Source organism: Cervus canadensis, chromosome 14 (assembly GCF_019320065.1).
Source record: "Cervus canadensis isolate Bull #8, Minnesota chromosome 14, ASM1932006v1, whole genome shotgun sequence".
NCBI lineage: Eukaryota > Metazoa > Chordata > Mammalia > Artiodactyla > Cervidae > Cervus > Cervus canadensis.
In genome coordinates, this window is record NC_057399.1 from 13,805,803 (window position 1) to 13,819,177 (window position 13,375).

The 13,375-nt window shown below is 49.9% G+C and overlaps 1 protein-coding gene across 7 annotated transcripts in view; it reads right to left on the reverse strand.

The window, feature by feature from the left end:
* The window catches only part of UNC13B (unc-13 homolog B), a 203,353-nt gene that overhangs the window by 2,804 nt on the left and 187,174 nt on the right, over positions 1–13,375 (reverse strand). For 4 of the 7 annotated variants that reach the window (XM_043486622.1, XM_043486621.1, XM_043486624.1 and 1 more), the window contains 13 exons: positions 11,448–11,575; positions 10,722–10,807; positions 5,697–5,823; positions 5,469–5,565; positions 5,092–5,235; positions 4,707–4,784; positions 4,152–4,229; positions 3,823–3,911; positions 3,432–3,584; positions 3,187–3,310; positions 3,023–3,079; positions 2,752–2,832; positions 1,655–1,802 (listed from right to left, as the gene is read on the reverse strand). In XM_043486622.1, coding sequence (XP_043342557.1) covers positions 1,655–1,802; positions 2,752–2,832; positions 3,023–3,079; positions 3,187–3,310; positions 3,432–3,584; positions 3,823–3,911; positions 4,152–4,229; positions 4,707–4,784; positions 5,092–5,235; positions 5,469–5,565; positions 5,697–5,823; positions 10,722–10,807; positions 11,448–11,575 — 1,390 coding nt within the window. Of the gene's footprint in view, positions 1–136; positions 194–1,654; positions 1,803–2,751; positions 2,833–3,022; positions 3,080–3,186; positions 3,311–3,431; positions 3,585–3,822; positions 3,912–4,151; positions 4,230–4,706; positions 4,785–5,091; positions 5,236–5,468; positions 5,566–5,696; positions 5,824–10,721; positions 10,808–11,447; positions 11,576–13,375 lie in introns of all 7 variants that reach the window. The other 3 variants (XM_043486619.1, XM_043486623.1, XM_043486618.1) reach the window with 1 other exon arrangement.

The window sequence follows — 13,375 nt, forward strand, 5'->3', positions numbered from 1 at the left end:
CCATCTCTGAGACTTGGGATAGAACTTCTGACCTTTGACATCTGGTTCCCTCAGCCCCACCTTAAGCAGCTCATTCTAGTTCACAGGGGACAGTGTTAGCCCATGTTCGATTCACATCTGCAGGTGTATAACGTACCCTTTTCCGGCTGAATGTCCTCATTGGCAGTAAACCTAATACCTTTCCCATCGTGCACTAAGTGAGGACAGGCAAGCCAAGAGGCAGCAGCGGCAGGACAGAGAGAGAAGAATCAGTTAGAGTCTAAGAAGTCCACAGGCATGCAGAGCAGCGCTACACTTACTCCGAGGGAGCACAGAGATGGAGCAGGGTGGAGAGAAGTCCGAGAACTGGGGCCGGTGACTGCTCCAGACTATAGAACAGTTTGCACATCACAGACAAGGCGGGAGAACATACAGAAGGTTCTGAGACCGGCGGACACAACAGAGAAAGCTGTGGGCCCTAATTTCCTAGGCTCTGAATAACAAAGCAGTGGGTGGAACACACACACACACACACACACACACACACACACACACACACGACTGCAGACTCCCTATGGTCACCGCCCTTGCCTGGTCTTACTTCCTGGGTGCCCACTCCAGCCTCGCCTCATCTTTATACCTAGCTCAAAGCTCAGTGTCTCTGAAAAGCCTTTTAGATTAACTCCTAGCCTCTCTGATGTTATGGGCCTTTACACATACTCAACTCTGTGAAAGATCCCCCTGTCTTGCTGAGCAAGGCTCATAACTTCTTTTGCTCTTTCTTCTCACTCTGGACTTGAAATAAGAATACACATGGAAAATGAAACAATACTGCAGGTCCCCCTGCATTTCTTCACTTTCCATCAACCCCATCCTAACTACTTAGACGCCCTCCCTCTTCCCATCCGGGTCAGTTCACAGCTCAGTAAGGCTTAAGCCTTCCCACCCCCAGCCCCCTGCCAGGTTCCCTCCTCCAGGCAGCATGCCTAGGTTTCCCTGGAAGGAGCAATTAATGATTGCACCTTGAAGGTCCTTCCCAGGAGGACCTCCTCAGGGTCAGGGTCTGAATTTCAGTCTGAGCCGTGTTTGTGCAGATATGTTTTGTTAGGGATGGGCCTGCCTAGAGACAGGGAGGGGTCCTGAGGACTGGAAATCGTGGGGAGAGAACCAGCTGCCTGGGTGCCCCGTGCACTAGCATCACCCACGAGGCTGGAGCCTCAGGTCTGTACAGCCCCGTGATCCGCACCCTCCTTTCAAGTGCTCCCACGGATCACCCCCTTAGTCTTCTCATCCACACTGGAGAATCTGGGAAATCTTTGGCTCCCAAAGCTATAAGACTTCGTGAGTATCTTAACCACTCATTCTCAAGGCTTTCTCACACATTTTCCCTATCAAACAGGGTATACTCCTTGAGTTCAACACACATGCACTGGCCAGATGATGTTGGGAAATGAAAGCTCAGCCACATCTCCCAGATCGCTGGGATTCCTATCTGGTATGAGTCTGGGGTAGGTAGGGGTAAGGACTGGGGTCCATCAAGAAAATCCTGATGTCTGTGTGTGACGGACTTTCTGAAGAAGTACCTGGAGCGTCCCTGGGGCCACAGGAGACTGACTCCCTGGGGGCAGAGACAGCTCAGGGCGGGGCGCGGGGACCCAAAACCCTTGGGCCTTACCCTGGGCAGTTTGTGAGCGCACGAAGGTCTTGATGAGAGTGTCCGTGGTCTGTGTGTACAGAGACAGGGCATAGCGCAGGGACTGCAGGTCTGGGCTCTTCTCCAGGAAGGTCTTCTTCAGCCCGTTGCCTCCGGCGTGAAAGTATTGCTGAAAGACAAGAATAACCGCTTCTGCGTCATCCCGCTTCAGAGAGGCAGCTCCCCAACAATGTCCTCAGAGAAAGGACATCCAAGCAGAGGCCGGAAAAGATGCCAGAAGAGGACAGGGAGTCATTCAATAAGCAAGATCAGGATCACAGAGCCAGGGTCACAGTCTCTCAGGTGCAGAGTCTTATATGAGTATCTGGCAGGAGTGGTAAGGGATGGCCACACTTCTGGATGTGATGTCTGATGGATCAATCTATATGGACAGGCACAGAAATGGGACAGAAGCTTTTTAGGCAGAAGCTTTTCAATCAGAAGTGGTGCTTTACCCTGGGAACCCTTAGAGCACTTTATACCTATGACATACCTCTCTCCCCAGTGCCCTGAATCACAGCCCATGTGTACCTGCTTTATTACCACCTTATACCAGATTAGAGTCTGGTTACTGCCAAAGTATACCAGATTATAAGTGTCCTGATGCAGGAACCATATCTGATTCTCTCTGCATCCCTCCTAGTGTATAGTGCCTGGACACATGTTGTCTGGTTGAATAAATGAATGCATAGTCGGGGGAAAAATACCCTTTGAAACTCGAATGATTTTAAACATAAATGAAGAGGTTAGCCTGATCTGGGATATTGGATCTGGAAGATTAGTTCCCAGTGGGAAATATTCCAGAATGACAATGAGGTTACTAAGTGAACTAAAGTGTCCTCAGATGCCAAGAACAAATGTTCTAGGTCTTTGGTGATTCATCTGAGGCCACACAGAAGGTACCATTTTGGTTGCTCCCAAGAGGAATGTGGATGTAACAGAGAAAGATACAGACACAAAAACCACTCTCTCCTGGATGTGGGGTGGCAAGAGCCCAAGGGAACCCTAATCTGGCAGAGTGGAATGCCAGGACCAAGAGGGTAGGGTAGGAAGACAGTCTGGAGGAGGGTGTTCTCCACCTTGATGGTGTCCAGGGCGAGGTCAAGGATGGCACACTGCTTTGGAGTCAGATTCCGTGTTTCCTCTCGCACCATGTGGTCCTGGAGCCCCAGAGAAAGCAACAACATCAGGATAGCTTGTGGCTGTCACGAAAGTCTCCCACTTGTCAGCCCACAGCTGCATGCCCATCTCCTTTTCCTCCTCTTCAGTCTTCAGAGCTCAGATTTCCCCCTCCAGGCAACCCCTGCCCCTCCCACCTGGCTGCAGAAGGACCCCACGTATCCAGAGTACCTTGAGTTTGGAAAGCTGGCTCAGCTCCTTGGCAGCAGTGAAGATCAGCTGGGTGCCCTGGGCAGAGAGAGAATCATTCAAAGCAGAGAAGTGCAAACCCCATTAGGAAGCAGGGAGCTGGGTAAGGGACACAGCAGGAGGAAGTGGAAAGGAGCTGTCCTTACCGTCTGGTCAGTGAGTGGAGGCAGAACGATCGTCCTTTCCATCGTGTTCATTACCACCCGCCAGAGCTCCTTCAGCACCCGCTTCAGGACCGTCTTCTCACACACAGAGGCAAAAAGCGTGAGGCTGCAGGGCCAGGCCGCAGGTCAGGATGGGGTGAGTGCTAGAGAGACCCCTCCCTGAGCAGCTCCTCTGACTGCCTCTGCCTGCTTCGTCCCCACAGGACAGCCCTGGGTACTGTACTCACTTGGTGTCCAGGAAGTCCATGAGAGGCCGGAGTACACTGTCTGCATCCTGGGTCACCAAGGCCCGTGCGTTGGGGGATGCGTTCCCGGGGCCCCGCACCTGGCTCAGGATGTCAGCCATTTGTCGAACGCACTCATCGATCCGCACCTGGAAACTACACATGCGCCCACAGTGCAGCCCTCCTTGGCCCCCGCACACACTGGCCCTCAAGCAGCTCCGGCGGCTTGGTCCCGCTCTGGCACACCCACGGTGCAGCTCCAACAGCACAGGCCAGCAGGAAGAGGGGAAGATGCACAAGGGTGCGGCTGGGTGGAGGCCAGTGGGGCCGGGGCTCCGGGACTGGCCAGGCACCACGCTTGGCTCTGAGGGCCGGGCGTTCTGGGGCCACTGACCTGTTTCCAAACACCATGCTGAGCTCATCCAGAACTGCATTCAGCTTCACCTGAAGCTCCTTCAGACTGTCTGCAGTCTCAGGGTCCAGCTGCATCCACAGGAGGCAGGCTTGGCTCAGCTGCTTCTCTTAGGCCTTTCTTCCCTCCTGTGCCCCGACCCCTCCCTCCGAGGGCCTCTACCCCAATGCCGACTCAAATCTCTCAGCTCAGACCAGTCCAAACCCCAAGCTAAACTTCAGGTCCAGACCCGGTCAGGAGAGGGCAGAGTTCTGCAGCTGAGGAACTCGGGAACAAAGGGAGAATGCGGCAACCCTGGACCTTAGACCTACCTCCTTGCCTCCCATGGCCTCAAACATCTTCTCCAGCTGCACCCTCAGCTGCTGCATGTTGTTCATCAGGATGCAAGGCTGTGGGGACAGACGGAAGTGTGAAGTCTTGGCTCCATTCAGCACAGAACGCAGTCTAGGGCCCCTGCCTCTCTCACATGACTCCAAAAACCACAGGGAATTTACAGCACGTGTTACACCCGTCTCTGCCTAAGCACTGAGATCTGGAAGCAATGCTGACAGCTCTCCTTAAATGAAGACTAGAAGCAAATGTTTCTGCTTTAATCCTGAATAGGGGGAGCCCCAGGTGTTCATGGGATTACCCTTTATAACTCTCTGAATGTATTAAAAAAAAAAAAGAAAGAAAGAAAGACTAAGCAAAGGTCTAGCTCAGCAGAGGATAAATTACCAAATGGAGGCTCAAAGGAACTCCTTATCAGGTTCTTGTTATTTTGTGGCATCATCTCAAGCACAGCCCTGCTGGGAATCACAAGTCAGGAGCATCACCCTGCCCTCAGCTCTGAGGATAGTTTCAAAAGCGAAAAGCCTGGCCCTCACCATTTTCTCCTTTGTGCAGTAAGCTGGGAAGTTCTTTGATAAGATGTCTGCATATTCCATGAGCACCTTCCCGATGGTCTGAGAAGAAAGGGGAAGAGGAAGGAGAGGGGACCGTTAGCTTTCCCCATGAGGATCGTACCTGGGGTCACACATCTCCCAGAACAGTAACAACATGTACATAAAGAGGAATCTCAAAGTAGGGGACCAATCTCCCTCTCTACCCCACTGAAACAAACCCACCTGTCTGCCCCAGATTCAAGTAAAGGAGCATGGGGTGAGGCTGGGCTGTACCCAAAGGCCATCAGAAAGAGGGGTTGATCTCAGGTCTGTAGATAGGCCATGAGTGTAATGGAGTAAGGGGAAAAGGGTAGGAGGGTCACGGTACCTTAGCAAATCTCCTCATGTAGTGGGCAAGGATGTTGGGGTCTGGGCATTCCAATTTCCGGATGATCTCAAAGCTCTGATTGAGCTGTGTGAAGACGTCCACCACAGAGCAAGAGAAGAGTGCGTGCTCTGATGTCTGCTGGAACTAAGGAAGGCCACACACAGGGTCATCATCTGCAGCTGCGACCTCGTCCCATGTCTGCCAGGCCCTGAAGGGCTGTCTGCACAGCAGGGGCGGCGCCACGGCCCTGGACAGCCCTCCTTATGGACTCCACCAGGCGGGGACGGCCATCCCGGCTAGCGCCCAGGGACTCCTGCTGACAGCTAGTTGCTGGGAGACCCGGCTAGACACCTGTGAAGTTCAAGCCCCTGACTCACCCCATCCTTCTTATCTCGTTCCAAGGCCCCACGCAGGAATTCCAAGGACACATCCTCATTCTCGTCCAGCCACTGCAGGACAAACTGCTCAAACCACCTGCAGCCAGGCAGGAAGATGGAGAGGTTGGAGCTCATGCCTGGCAGCTGCCTGTGCCTGGCAGCAAGGATACAGGCAGTGCCCAGCCCCTGAGCCCCCCTTCCCTCTGCAGCCCCCACGTGATGACTCACGCTGGGTACTCGGGCACCTGGCCCTGGAGGGCAGGCAGATCCCGGACGTATTCATTGTGCAGCCACTTGACCTTGAAGTGCAGGTTCATGTAGTCAGCGCTCTTGCACAGCCTGTCCTTCTCATGCTCTGCTCGGGGGAGGGAGGCGGGGTCAGGTACCGCAGTGCAGGCCTCGCTTCCTGGGCTTTCCCAAGGCGGATCCAGCAGGGCGGCGCTACCAGATGTCTCAGAAGAAGGGGGGCGTCCCAGCACCTCCCCACAGCCATCTCCCCCTACCAGTGAGTATTCTGCTAAAAGCCTGACCCAAATCTTCCTTCAGAGGCTAAGTCAGACACCCAGATAAGGCCCACAGTCTTCCTGTGCTGGCTTTTGGAAGTGCAAGTGAGATGCCGGCCACTGGTGAAGAAGAGGAGAAAAGGACATGGGCGCTAAGGCTGACCAGTGGGGAAACAGCCCAGGACGTGAGAGGGACGACGCTTTACTTTACACTTTATCTTCCAGGGCTTTACTAATCCTAGTAGCTGAGCCATGTCCTCACATGGACTTAAATGCAGAGATGGGCAGTCATACATGACATACATGGGTTACTGACAGCCACACAGAGACAGGGAAAACCAAAGTGGGCCCAAGCTAACAGAAAGAGCAGTTGAGCAGCCACAGTGAACACAATCCTGAGGTAAACTGAACGGTCCCAGAGCAGAGCTGAAACACTGGAAAATGAACTCTCAGAGAAGTATGCAAATAAGTCAGTGTGGAAACCATGGAAACACAGCCAGATGAAAGAGCCACCCTGCTGCAGGAAATCAGATGCTTATGTGAAAGGTTATACAGACAAGTCTGCAGAGGCTTCTGGGAAATCTAGGATAAAGATCACCAACAGCTTGCCCAGAGAGTCTAGAGCACTGGCCACACCCACAGGTTTTCTTCATCTACCCCCTTTAGAGATGAAGCATTAATTTTGTTTGAATAATAAAAGCCAACTGTGTGCTTCCATATAACATAATGGCGAAAGCAAGCAAAATGGGGAGAATGCTGAGTGACAGGGCGGGGAAGGCCGCTGTCCTTGGGAACACTACCGCTCAACTCCGAGTTGCCGCGGCTGCTGCGCCTCCATGTCAGACAGGACAGCCAGCTGCCCTCGTGAATCAGAGCAGCAGACGCCCAGGGAGGAAACGCAAGTCTGGGATTCAGCCTCAAGAGGCTCCTTTGTCCCAGGAACGTCATCTCCCGGCACTGCACGCAGCACCGCCTCAACCCGAGGTGGCATTTGCAGACTCTTCTATGAAGCAGTGAGCCGGAGAAGAGGAAAAAGGAGTAAGGCTACAGGTAAAGGGACAACAACCAAAAGTGCTTACCGCCCAGAAAGAGGACTTTTCGTATGCGAATGGCAGTGCAGGCTTGTGACGAAGCAGAGACCCAACGGGCAATACAGAAAGGGAGCGAGTCAGGGACGCCAAAGAGACCCTCCCCGGGCGCCCCGTCCTCTCCCCGCTGCTGTCCTTAAACCAGGCCGAGAACCTAGAAACTAAGAAGGAACCACCCGGGGGGCCCGCTCTCCTTTCTGGTCAGCAGCCCACTGGGACAGGGGGCAGTGCTGCTCCATCCCTTCAGCGCTCCCTGATTCTTTTCTTCTAGGCACCTCCAAGCTACTGCATTTGCAGAGAAGTCTCACTTGCTCTGTCAACCCATAATCTGTACACTGGCCTCAATCCCTAATTTCTAATTAACTTCTGTGGTACAAAACCTAACAGGATGAATGATGAAACACTGGCCACACTTTATTCTAACAAGCCTCATAGAGTCATGTTCCAGTAGTTACTTGAGGCTATTGTTGGGGGGCAGGGGTGTTAGAGGGTGGTTGATCTGTTAAAAAGGGGCAATTGAGTAGCTCAACCTTCTCCTGCCCCTGACTTCCACGTTCCTCCCTCAATTCATCTTTCTCCTTGGAGAGTTCTTTCAACCTTGTGATTTCAACTACCAGACTGCTGAGTCTCCCCCAGATCTCTCTCTGGTTCTGATCATGTCTGTACGAGTCTCTGATGGAGCATCTCACTTTGCCTGGGTTTAACTCCAGTCACCATCTTTTGCTATCTTAACATCTCCAGCTGAAGGTGAACATAGTATACACACGCATCTTACCCTCTTGTTCAATACTGAGCATCACCTTCAAGTCTTCCTTCTTCCTATCTATTCACATCCATTTAACCCACCAATGCCTGTTAATTTCATCTCTAAAACTTCTCTGGAATTTATCCATTTCTTTATAGTCACACTTGTACCTGTCTGGGTCTCATCACCACCATCTCCAACCTGGATTACTATAATAGTCTCCAAACTGGTCCTCCTCCAACCTATTCTCCATACGGTAGCCAGAGTAAGTGGCTTTTCTGTATTAAAAATGTGGTCATGTTAATCCCTTGTTTAACCTGGGTTGCTGTTCAATGGTTCTCAATTGCCTCAGGATGGAGTCCAAAATCCTAAATATGGCTTAAAACCTCCGGTATGATCTAGCTGTATCCTGCTTCTCTGTCTTCACCTCTCACTCATCTCTTCCCCTACACTCTAAAGTGTTAATCACACTGAACTGCTGCATCCAGTTCCCGAAGCATGCCAGCTCTCTCTAGAACCCAAGTCTCCCAACATACCGTAACCTCTGCCTAAAATGTCTGTCTCTCCCTTCCCTGTCACGAGTGCCTTCCCTCCCCGCCAGCCAAGTTCTGTCATCTTTCAGGTGTCAGTCAGTATATCACCTCCTACAGAAAGCCCTCCCGTGCTCTTTCCAGGTCTGGGCTATACAATTCCCAGCACCCAATTTTTATTCCCTTGGGAGCACTTAAGTTTGAACTGTAACTGCCAATTTATAGGTCTGTCATCTAGACTGATCTGAGCTTCTCACCGGCTCGGACTATGGCTCATTTATCTCACTGGGGTCCCAACAACTAGCACAGTATGTGGCACAAAGAATGTACTCAATATGCTTGGTGAACAGGGTGGGGATTTACTGAAGAGACTTTCTGTTCTGTATCCTAACTGGGTCAGTAGTTACACAGGTGTACTTATTTGTCAAAACTCATCAAATTGTACTCTTAGAGTGTTATTTTATTTTATGCATATTATACCTCAATAAAGTTGACTTTCAAAAGTCTGAGTGAAGGTAGCATTTTAACAGTAGCAGTCAACACTATCCTTTTATCAACCAGGTCTCCAAACCCCTCCCCTTCTCTTGCCCTTCACCATTCTGACAGTCACTAAGCCCTGTCACAGCTTCCTTCAGATGTCTATCCAAGCCCATTCTTCCTCTAAGTTCTCTGCTATAATTCCAGCCCACCCCCCTGCCATAAACGATCACATTGTCTGCACCCAGCTTCCAGTCTCTCCCTGTTCTGCCTGCCCCCATTTTCCACTGAGGTAAAATCTTATAAAAATACTACTGTGTTAACACTGCATCTCTGCTCATGAGTCTTTAATAAATGTCAGGCAGTATGCTAAGTATGTTACATACATCTCAGCCACTTCATTAGCTCAGTGAAATAGATGCCATCATCACTCCCATTTTATAGATGAAAAAAAAATGGGAGCTCACAAGAGTTAAGTAGCTTAGTCTAAGAACACACTGTGCAGTAAGTGGTAAAACTGAGATTTGAAACCAGGTCAACATGAGTTCTTTCTTTAAAGCAGTTTTCAACTCTTTTATGTTTATTTTAAACATCAGCAGAATTCCCCTTTTGAAAGAAATTTCATTTAAAGCCTCATATAAAATTGATAAAAGCAGAGCTGACTTAGCAGGCAGCAGTTAGAAGTCCTGGAGCCCAGGACTGCACGCCCCTCTCCTGCCCCCACCTTCACCCTGCTCTCGCCGTTTCCCCTTTTTACTTATTTCCTCTGTTTGAAAAACCTCTGCCCAGCCTTACACTCTTGCTCTTGTGGAATTAATACACTTTTCACAGGTACTTGTCTTCCCGCCCCCGCCTCCCCAAATCTACAAGAGCTGGAGTTCTTTAAGAACTGGGGCAGTACTCCCCATCACACTCCCCACGTGCTGCCTGGGGGAAAGGGACATGTGACCAAGTCAGAGGCCACACCAGCTAAGGCATGGGCTGCAGCCCCAGGCATGACCCAGCGCAGACAGGAGGCAGCCTGCTCCGGGGAAGAGTTACAGACCGTGCCCGGACAGCATGTGACTGTCTCAAGGTAAGCACAGATCTGCAAGGTTTCTTTCAACCTCAAAACATACTGCTCCTAAACCTCAAACGTGTAAAAGTCTGAGAGGGTTACCTGTTTCCTCCCACCCTACCCAAATAACACACGCAGACTCTGGTTTGTCCTTGCTCCAGACTGCTCCCCCTCCATCCAGGTCCACTTTCATAGACTGAGAAGACGACTAGCGTAGCATACAGCCAAAGGAAATGCAGCCAAGTGAGTGAGCACAGATGGGGAGAAACAGGAAGGTCTGACACAGGTAGGGAGTGATCTCTTTGTGGGCCAAAGTGGGAAATGAACAGAAGAATAAGCAGAATGAACAAGATGAGTAATAACTGGTTCCATGGAAGAAGTGAGGGAAGAAGTATCTTTCTGGGTCTGTCACGTCAGTCTAGAACAACTTTCAAAGAAAGTCAGGCCAGGCAGTCTACGGTGTGAGAAAATAATCTTATCTATGTATTTAAAGTTCTATGATTCTGTAAAACTGTAAAGGCAAGTGTCATAAGACTATTCTCTAGGGAGTGGGCCACTTGAGAACAGCTAGCATGGGAAGAGTTGATCTCTGGGCTGGGAAAGTGTGAAATAGGCACTTGCTCTGGAGCTGGAAGGAGGAACCTATATCCACATAGCAATTCCCATTACTCCTTTGGTTGAAGCTTTACCTACCCAAGGTCTCCTGAGGCCTATCACCCACTATGCCTAGAATCCCTCTAGTTTCTCACTGAACTATTCACCTAGAACATGTAGTTGTCTGAGAGAAGAAAGGGATGGCAAATAGGTGCTTTGGCTAGGGGTTTGCAGCCCACTGCCATGGGCACACCCTTACCCTCCAGTGCATATTTCATGTCTTGGGCAAAGAGTTGCCACATCACTTCTGCGCTGACTTTTCCCACATTCAACTCCTGGGGAAACCTGGATGATGGAAGAAGACACAGTCAGAGAATATGGCAGAGGCATTTGATTTGAGTAATTCTAAGGCCAATAGGACTAGTTCTTGGAGGTCAGATTGAAGAGAGGAGAAGCCTAGGAAACAGGGCCAGGCTCCAACTGCAGAATAAGGACCCAGGGCCAGTGGCAGGCAGAGGGACACATTGGGGCAGAGGATCCCCTCAGGCAAGATGGCCCTACGGGAGATGATGCCTAGAAGGCAGGGAACTCTGGCCAGGAGGAGAAGGGTTGAGGCTGAAAGACAAGCCCAGGCTAAATAAGCTAGCAGAAGGAGCAAGAAGTTGGGCATCAGAAGGCTCTCTTTATTCACAGTGGACAGACACATGCAGGCCTGGTCCCTGGGGACCCCAGGGACGCCAAGGGCAGCCACTCCCAGAGGTCTCTCTCCAGGGAGGCTGGCTCAGTCTGGGCGGGGCCCCTCATTATGTTTCCACACCTGTCTCCAGAAAGAGTTACCCAGACAGATACAAGGGACAGAGGGACAGATGGACGAACAGGAGGAAGAGGTGGCACTGTGAACACACAGAGACAGGAAAGAAAGAGGCTGTTAGACAGGGGGACAAACCAACCACCAAACAGAAAGGCCAAGTGCGGTGACACTTACTGGTTCAGAACGAGGGTGTAGGAATTCTTATCTTCCTCTATGATTGACACAATGAGTGTGATGAGTTTGGGCCAGAAATCCAGGTTCCTAATGCTGGGCCCCTGTTCCTCTGGAGGCAGCTCCTGATTCTTATTCCCGAGAAGATGGTGATAGATAGTGAGAGTCAGAGGAGAATATGGAGAGTCTTCCTCTCCCCCTTCCCCACGCCATGCCCCATCCTTTAGAATCAGGCACCCTTCCTCTCCTATACCCTGTCTTCCACAAGACACCACCGCCCGTTCTATCAGAGCGGTGACCACTGGGACCACTTGAACAGAAAGAATCTGTCCCTGAGAACTTCTCTCCCAAGCTCCAGAGCACTGCTTTAATAAGCTTGATCAGTCCAGGAGACATAAAGATGCCTGTCTCCCTTCCTTCTTCTCCCAGTAGCTATGAGCATAGTGAATTCCTGGTTGAAGTAAACAGCCCCTTCAGTCTAAATAGGTCTAGTTCCATGTGATCCCCACTGGCAGTTCTTCTATTCTAGTGGTGGCCCTCCTCTAACATCACCCACTGCCCCACCACACACAAGTACATCTCAGCTCTGAGAAGTTCCTTCAAGTTCTGCAGGAGCTACAGAACAGATCCAGCATGCAGGCTGGCCCAGCCCTCAGGCAAGCAAAATTTCCCTTAGCCTCCTGAAAGTCATTAGGGTGAAGAACTGCATTTGGAAGTTATTTGCCTAGCTGGATAAGAAAAAGCCTTGGGGGAGCCAAGAATATTCAATGCGGAAAGGATAGTCTCTTCAATAAACGATGTTGGGAAAACTGGATATCCACAAGCAAAAGAATGAAATCAGACCCATATCTTATACCAGCCACCAAAACTAACGCAAAATGGATTAAGGACTTAAATGTAAGACCTGAAACCATGAAACTCCTAGGAAAAAAAAACATGGAAAAAGCTCCCTGACAGTCATTTTGGATATGACAACAAAACCAAAAATCAAAAAGTAAGACTATATCAAACTAAAAGGTTTCTACACAGCAGCAAAAGAAACAACAAAATAAAAAGACAACCTACAATTGGTGGAAAGTATTTGTAAACCACCTATCTGATAAGGGGTTAATTCCCCAAATAGATAAGGAACTCAAACAACTCAACAGCAAAAAGCAAAACAAACAAAAAAAAACCCCAAACTGACAAAAAAAATGGGAAGAAGACTTAAACAGGTATTTCTCCAAAGGAAACACACTAATGCCCAACAAGTACATGGAAAAGTTTTCAATATCACCAATCACTGGGGATGTGGATGTGACTGGTGATGGAAGTAAAGTCTGATTCTGTAAAGAGCAATATTGCATAGGAATGTGGAATGTTAGGTCCACGAATGAAGGCAAATTGGAAGTGGTCAAACAGGAGATGGCAAGAGTGAACGTCAACAATTTAGGAATCAGTGAACTAAAATGGACTGGAATGGGTGAATTTAACTCATGACCATTATATCTACTACTGTGGGCAGGAATCCCTCAGAAGAAATGGAGTAGCCATCATGGTCAACCAAAGAGTCTGAAATGCAGTACTTGGATGCATTCTCAAAAATGACAGAATGATCTCTGTTCGTTTCCAAGGCAAACCATCCAACAGCACAGTAATCCAAGTCTCTGCCCCGACCAGTAATGCTCAAGAAGCTGAAGTTGAACAGTTCTATGAAGACCTACAAGAACTTCTAGAACTAACACCCCAAAAGGATGTCCTTTTCATTATAGATGACTGGAATGCAAAAGTAGGAAGTCAAGAAATACCTGGAGTAACAGGCAAATTTGGCCTTGGAGTACAGAATGAAGCAGGGCAAAGGCTAATAGAGTTTTAACAAGAGAACGCACTGGTCATAGCAAACACTTTCTTCCAACAACACAAGAGAAGACTCTACACGTGGACATCACCAG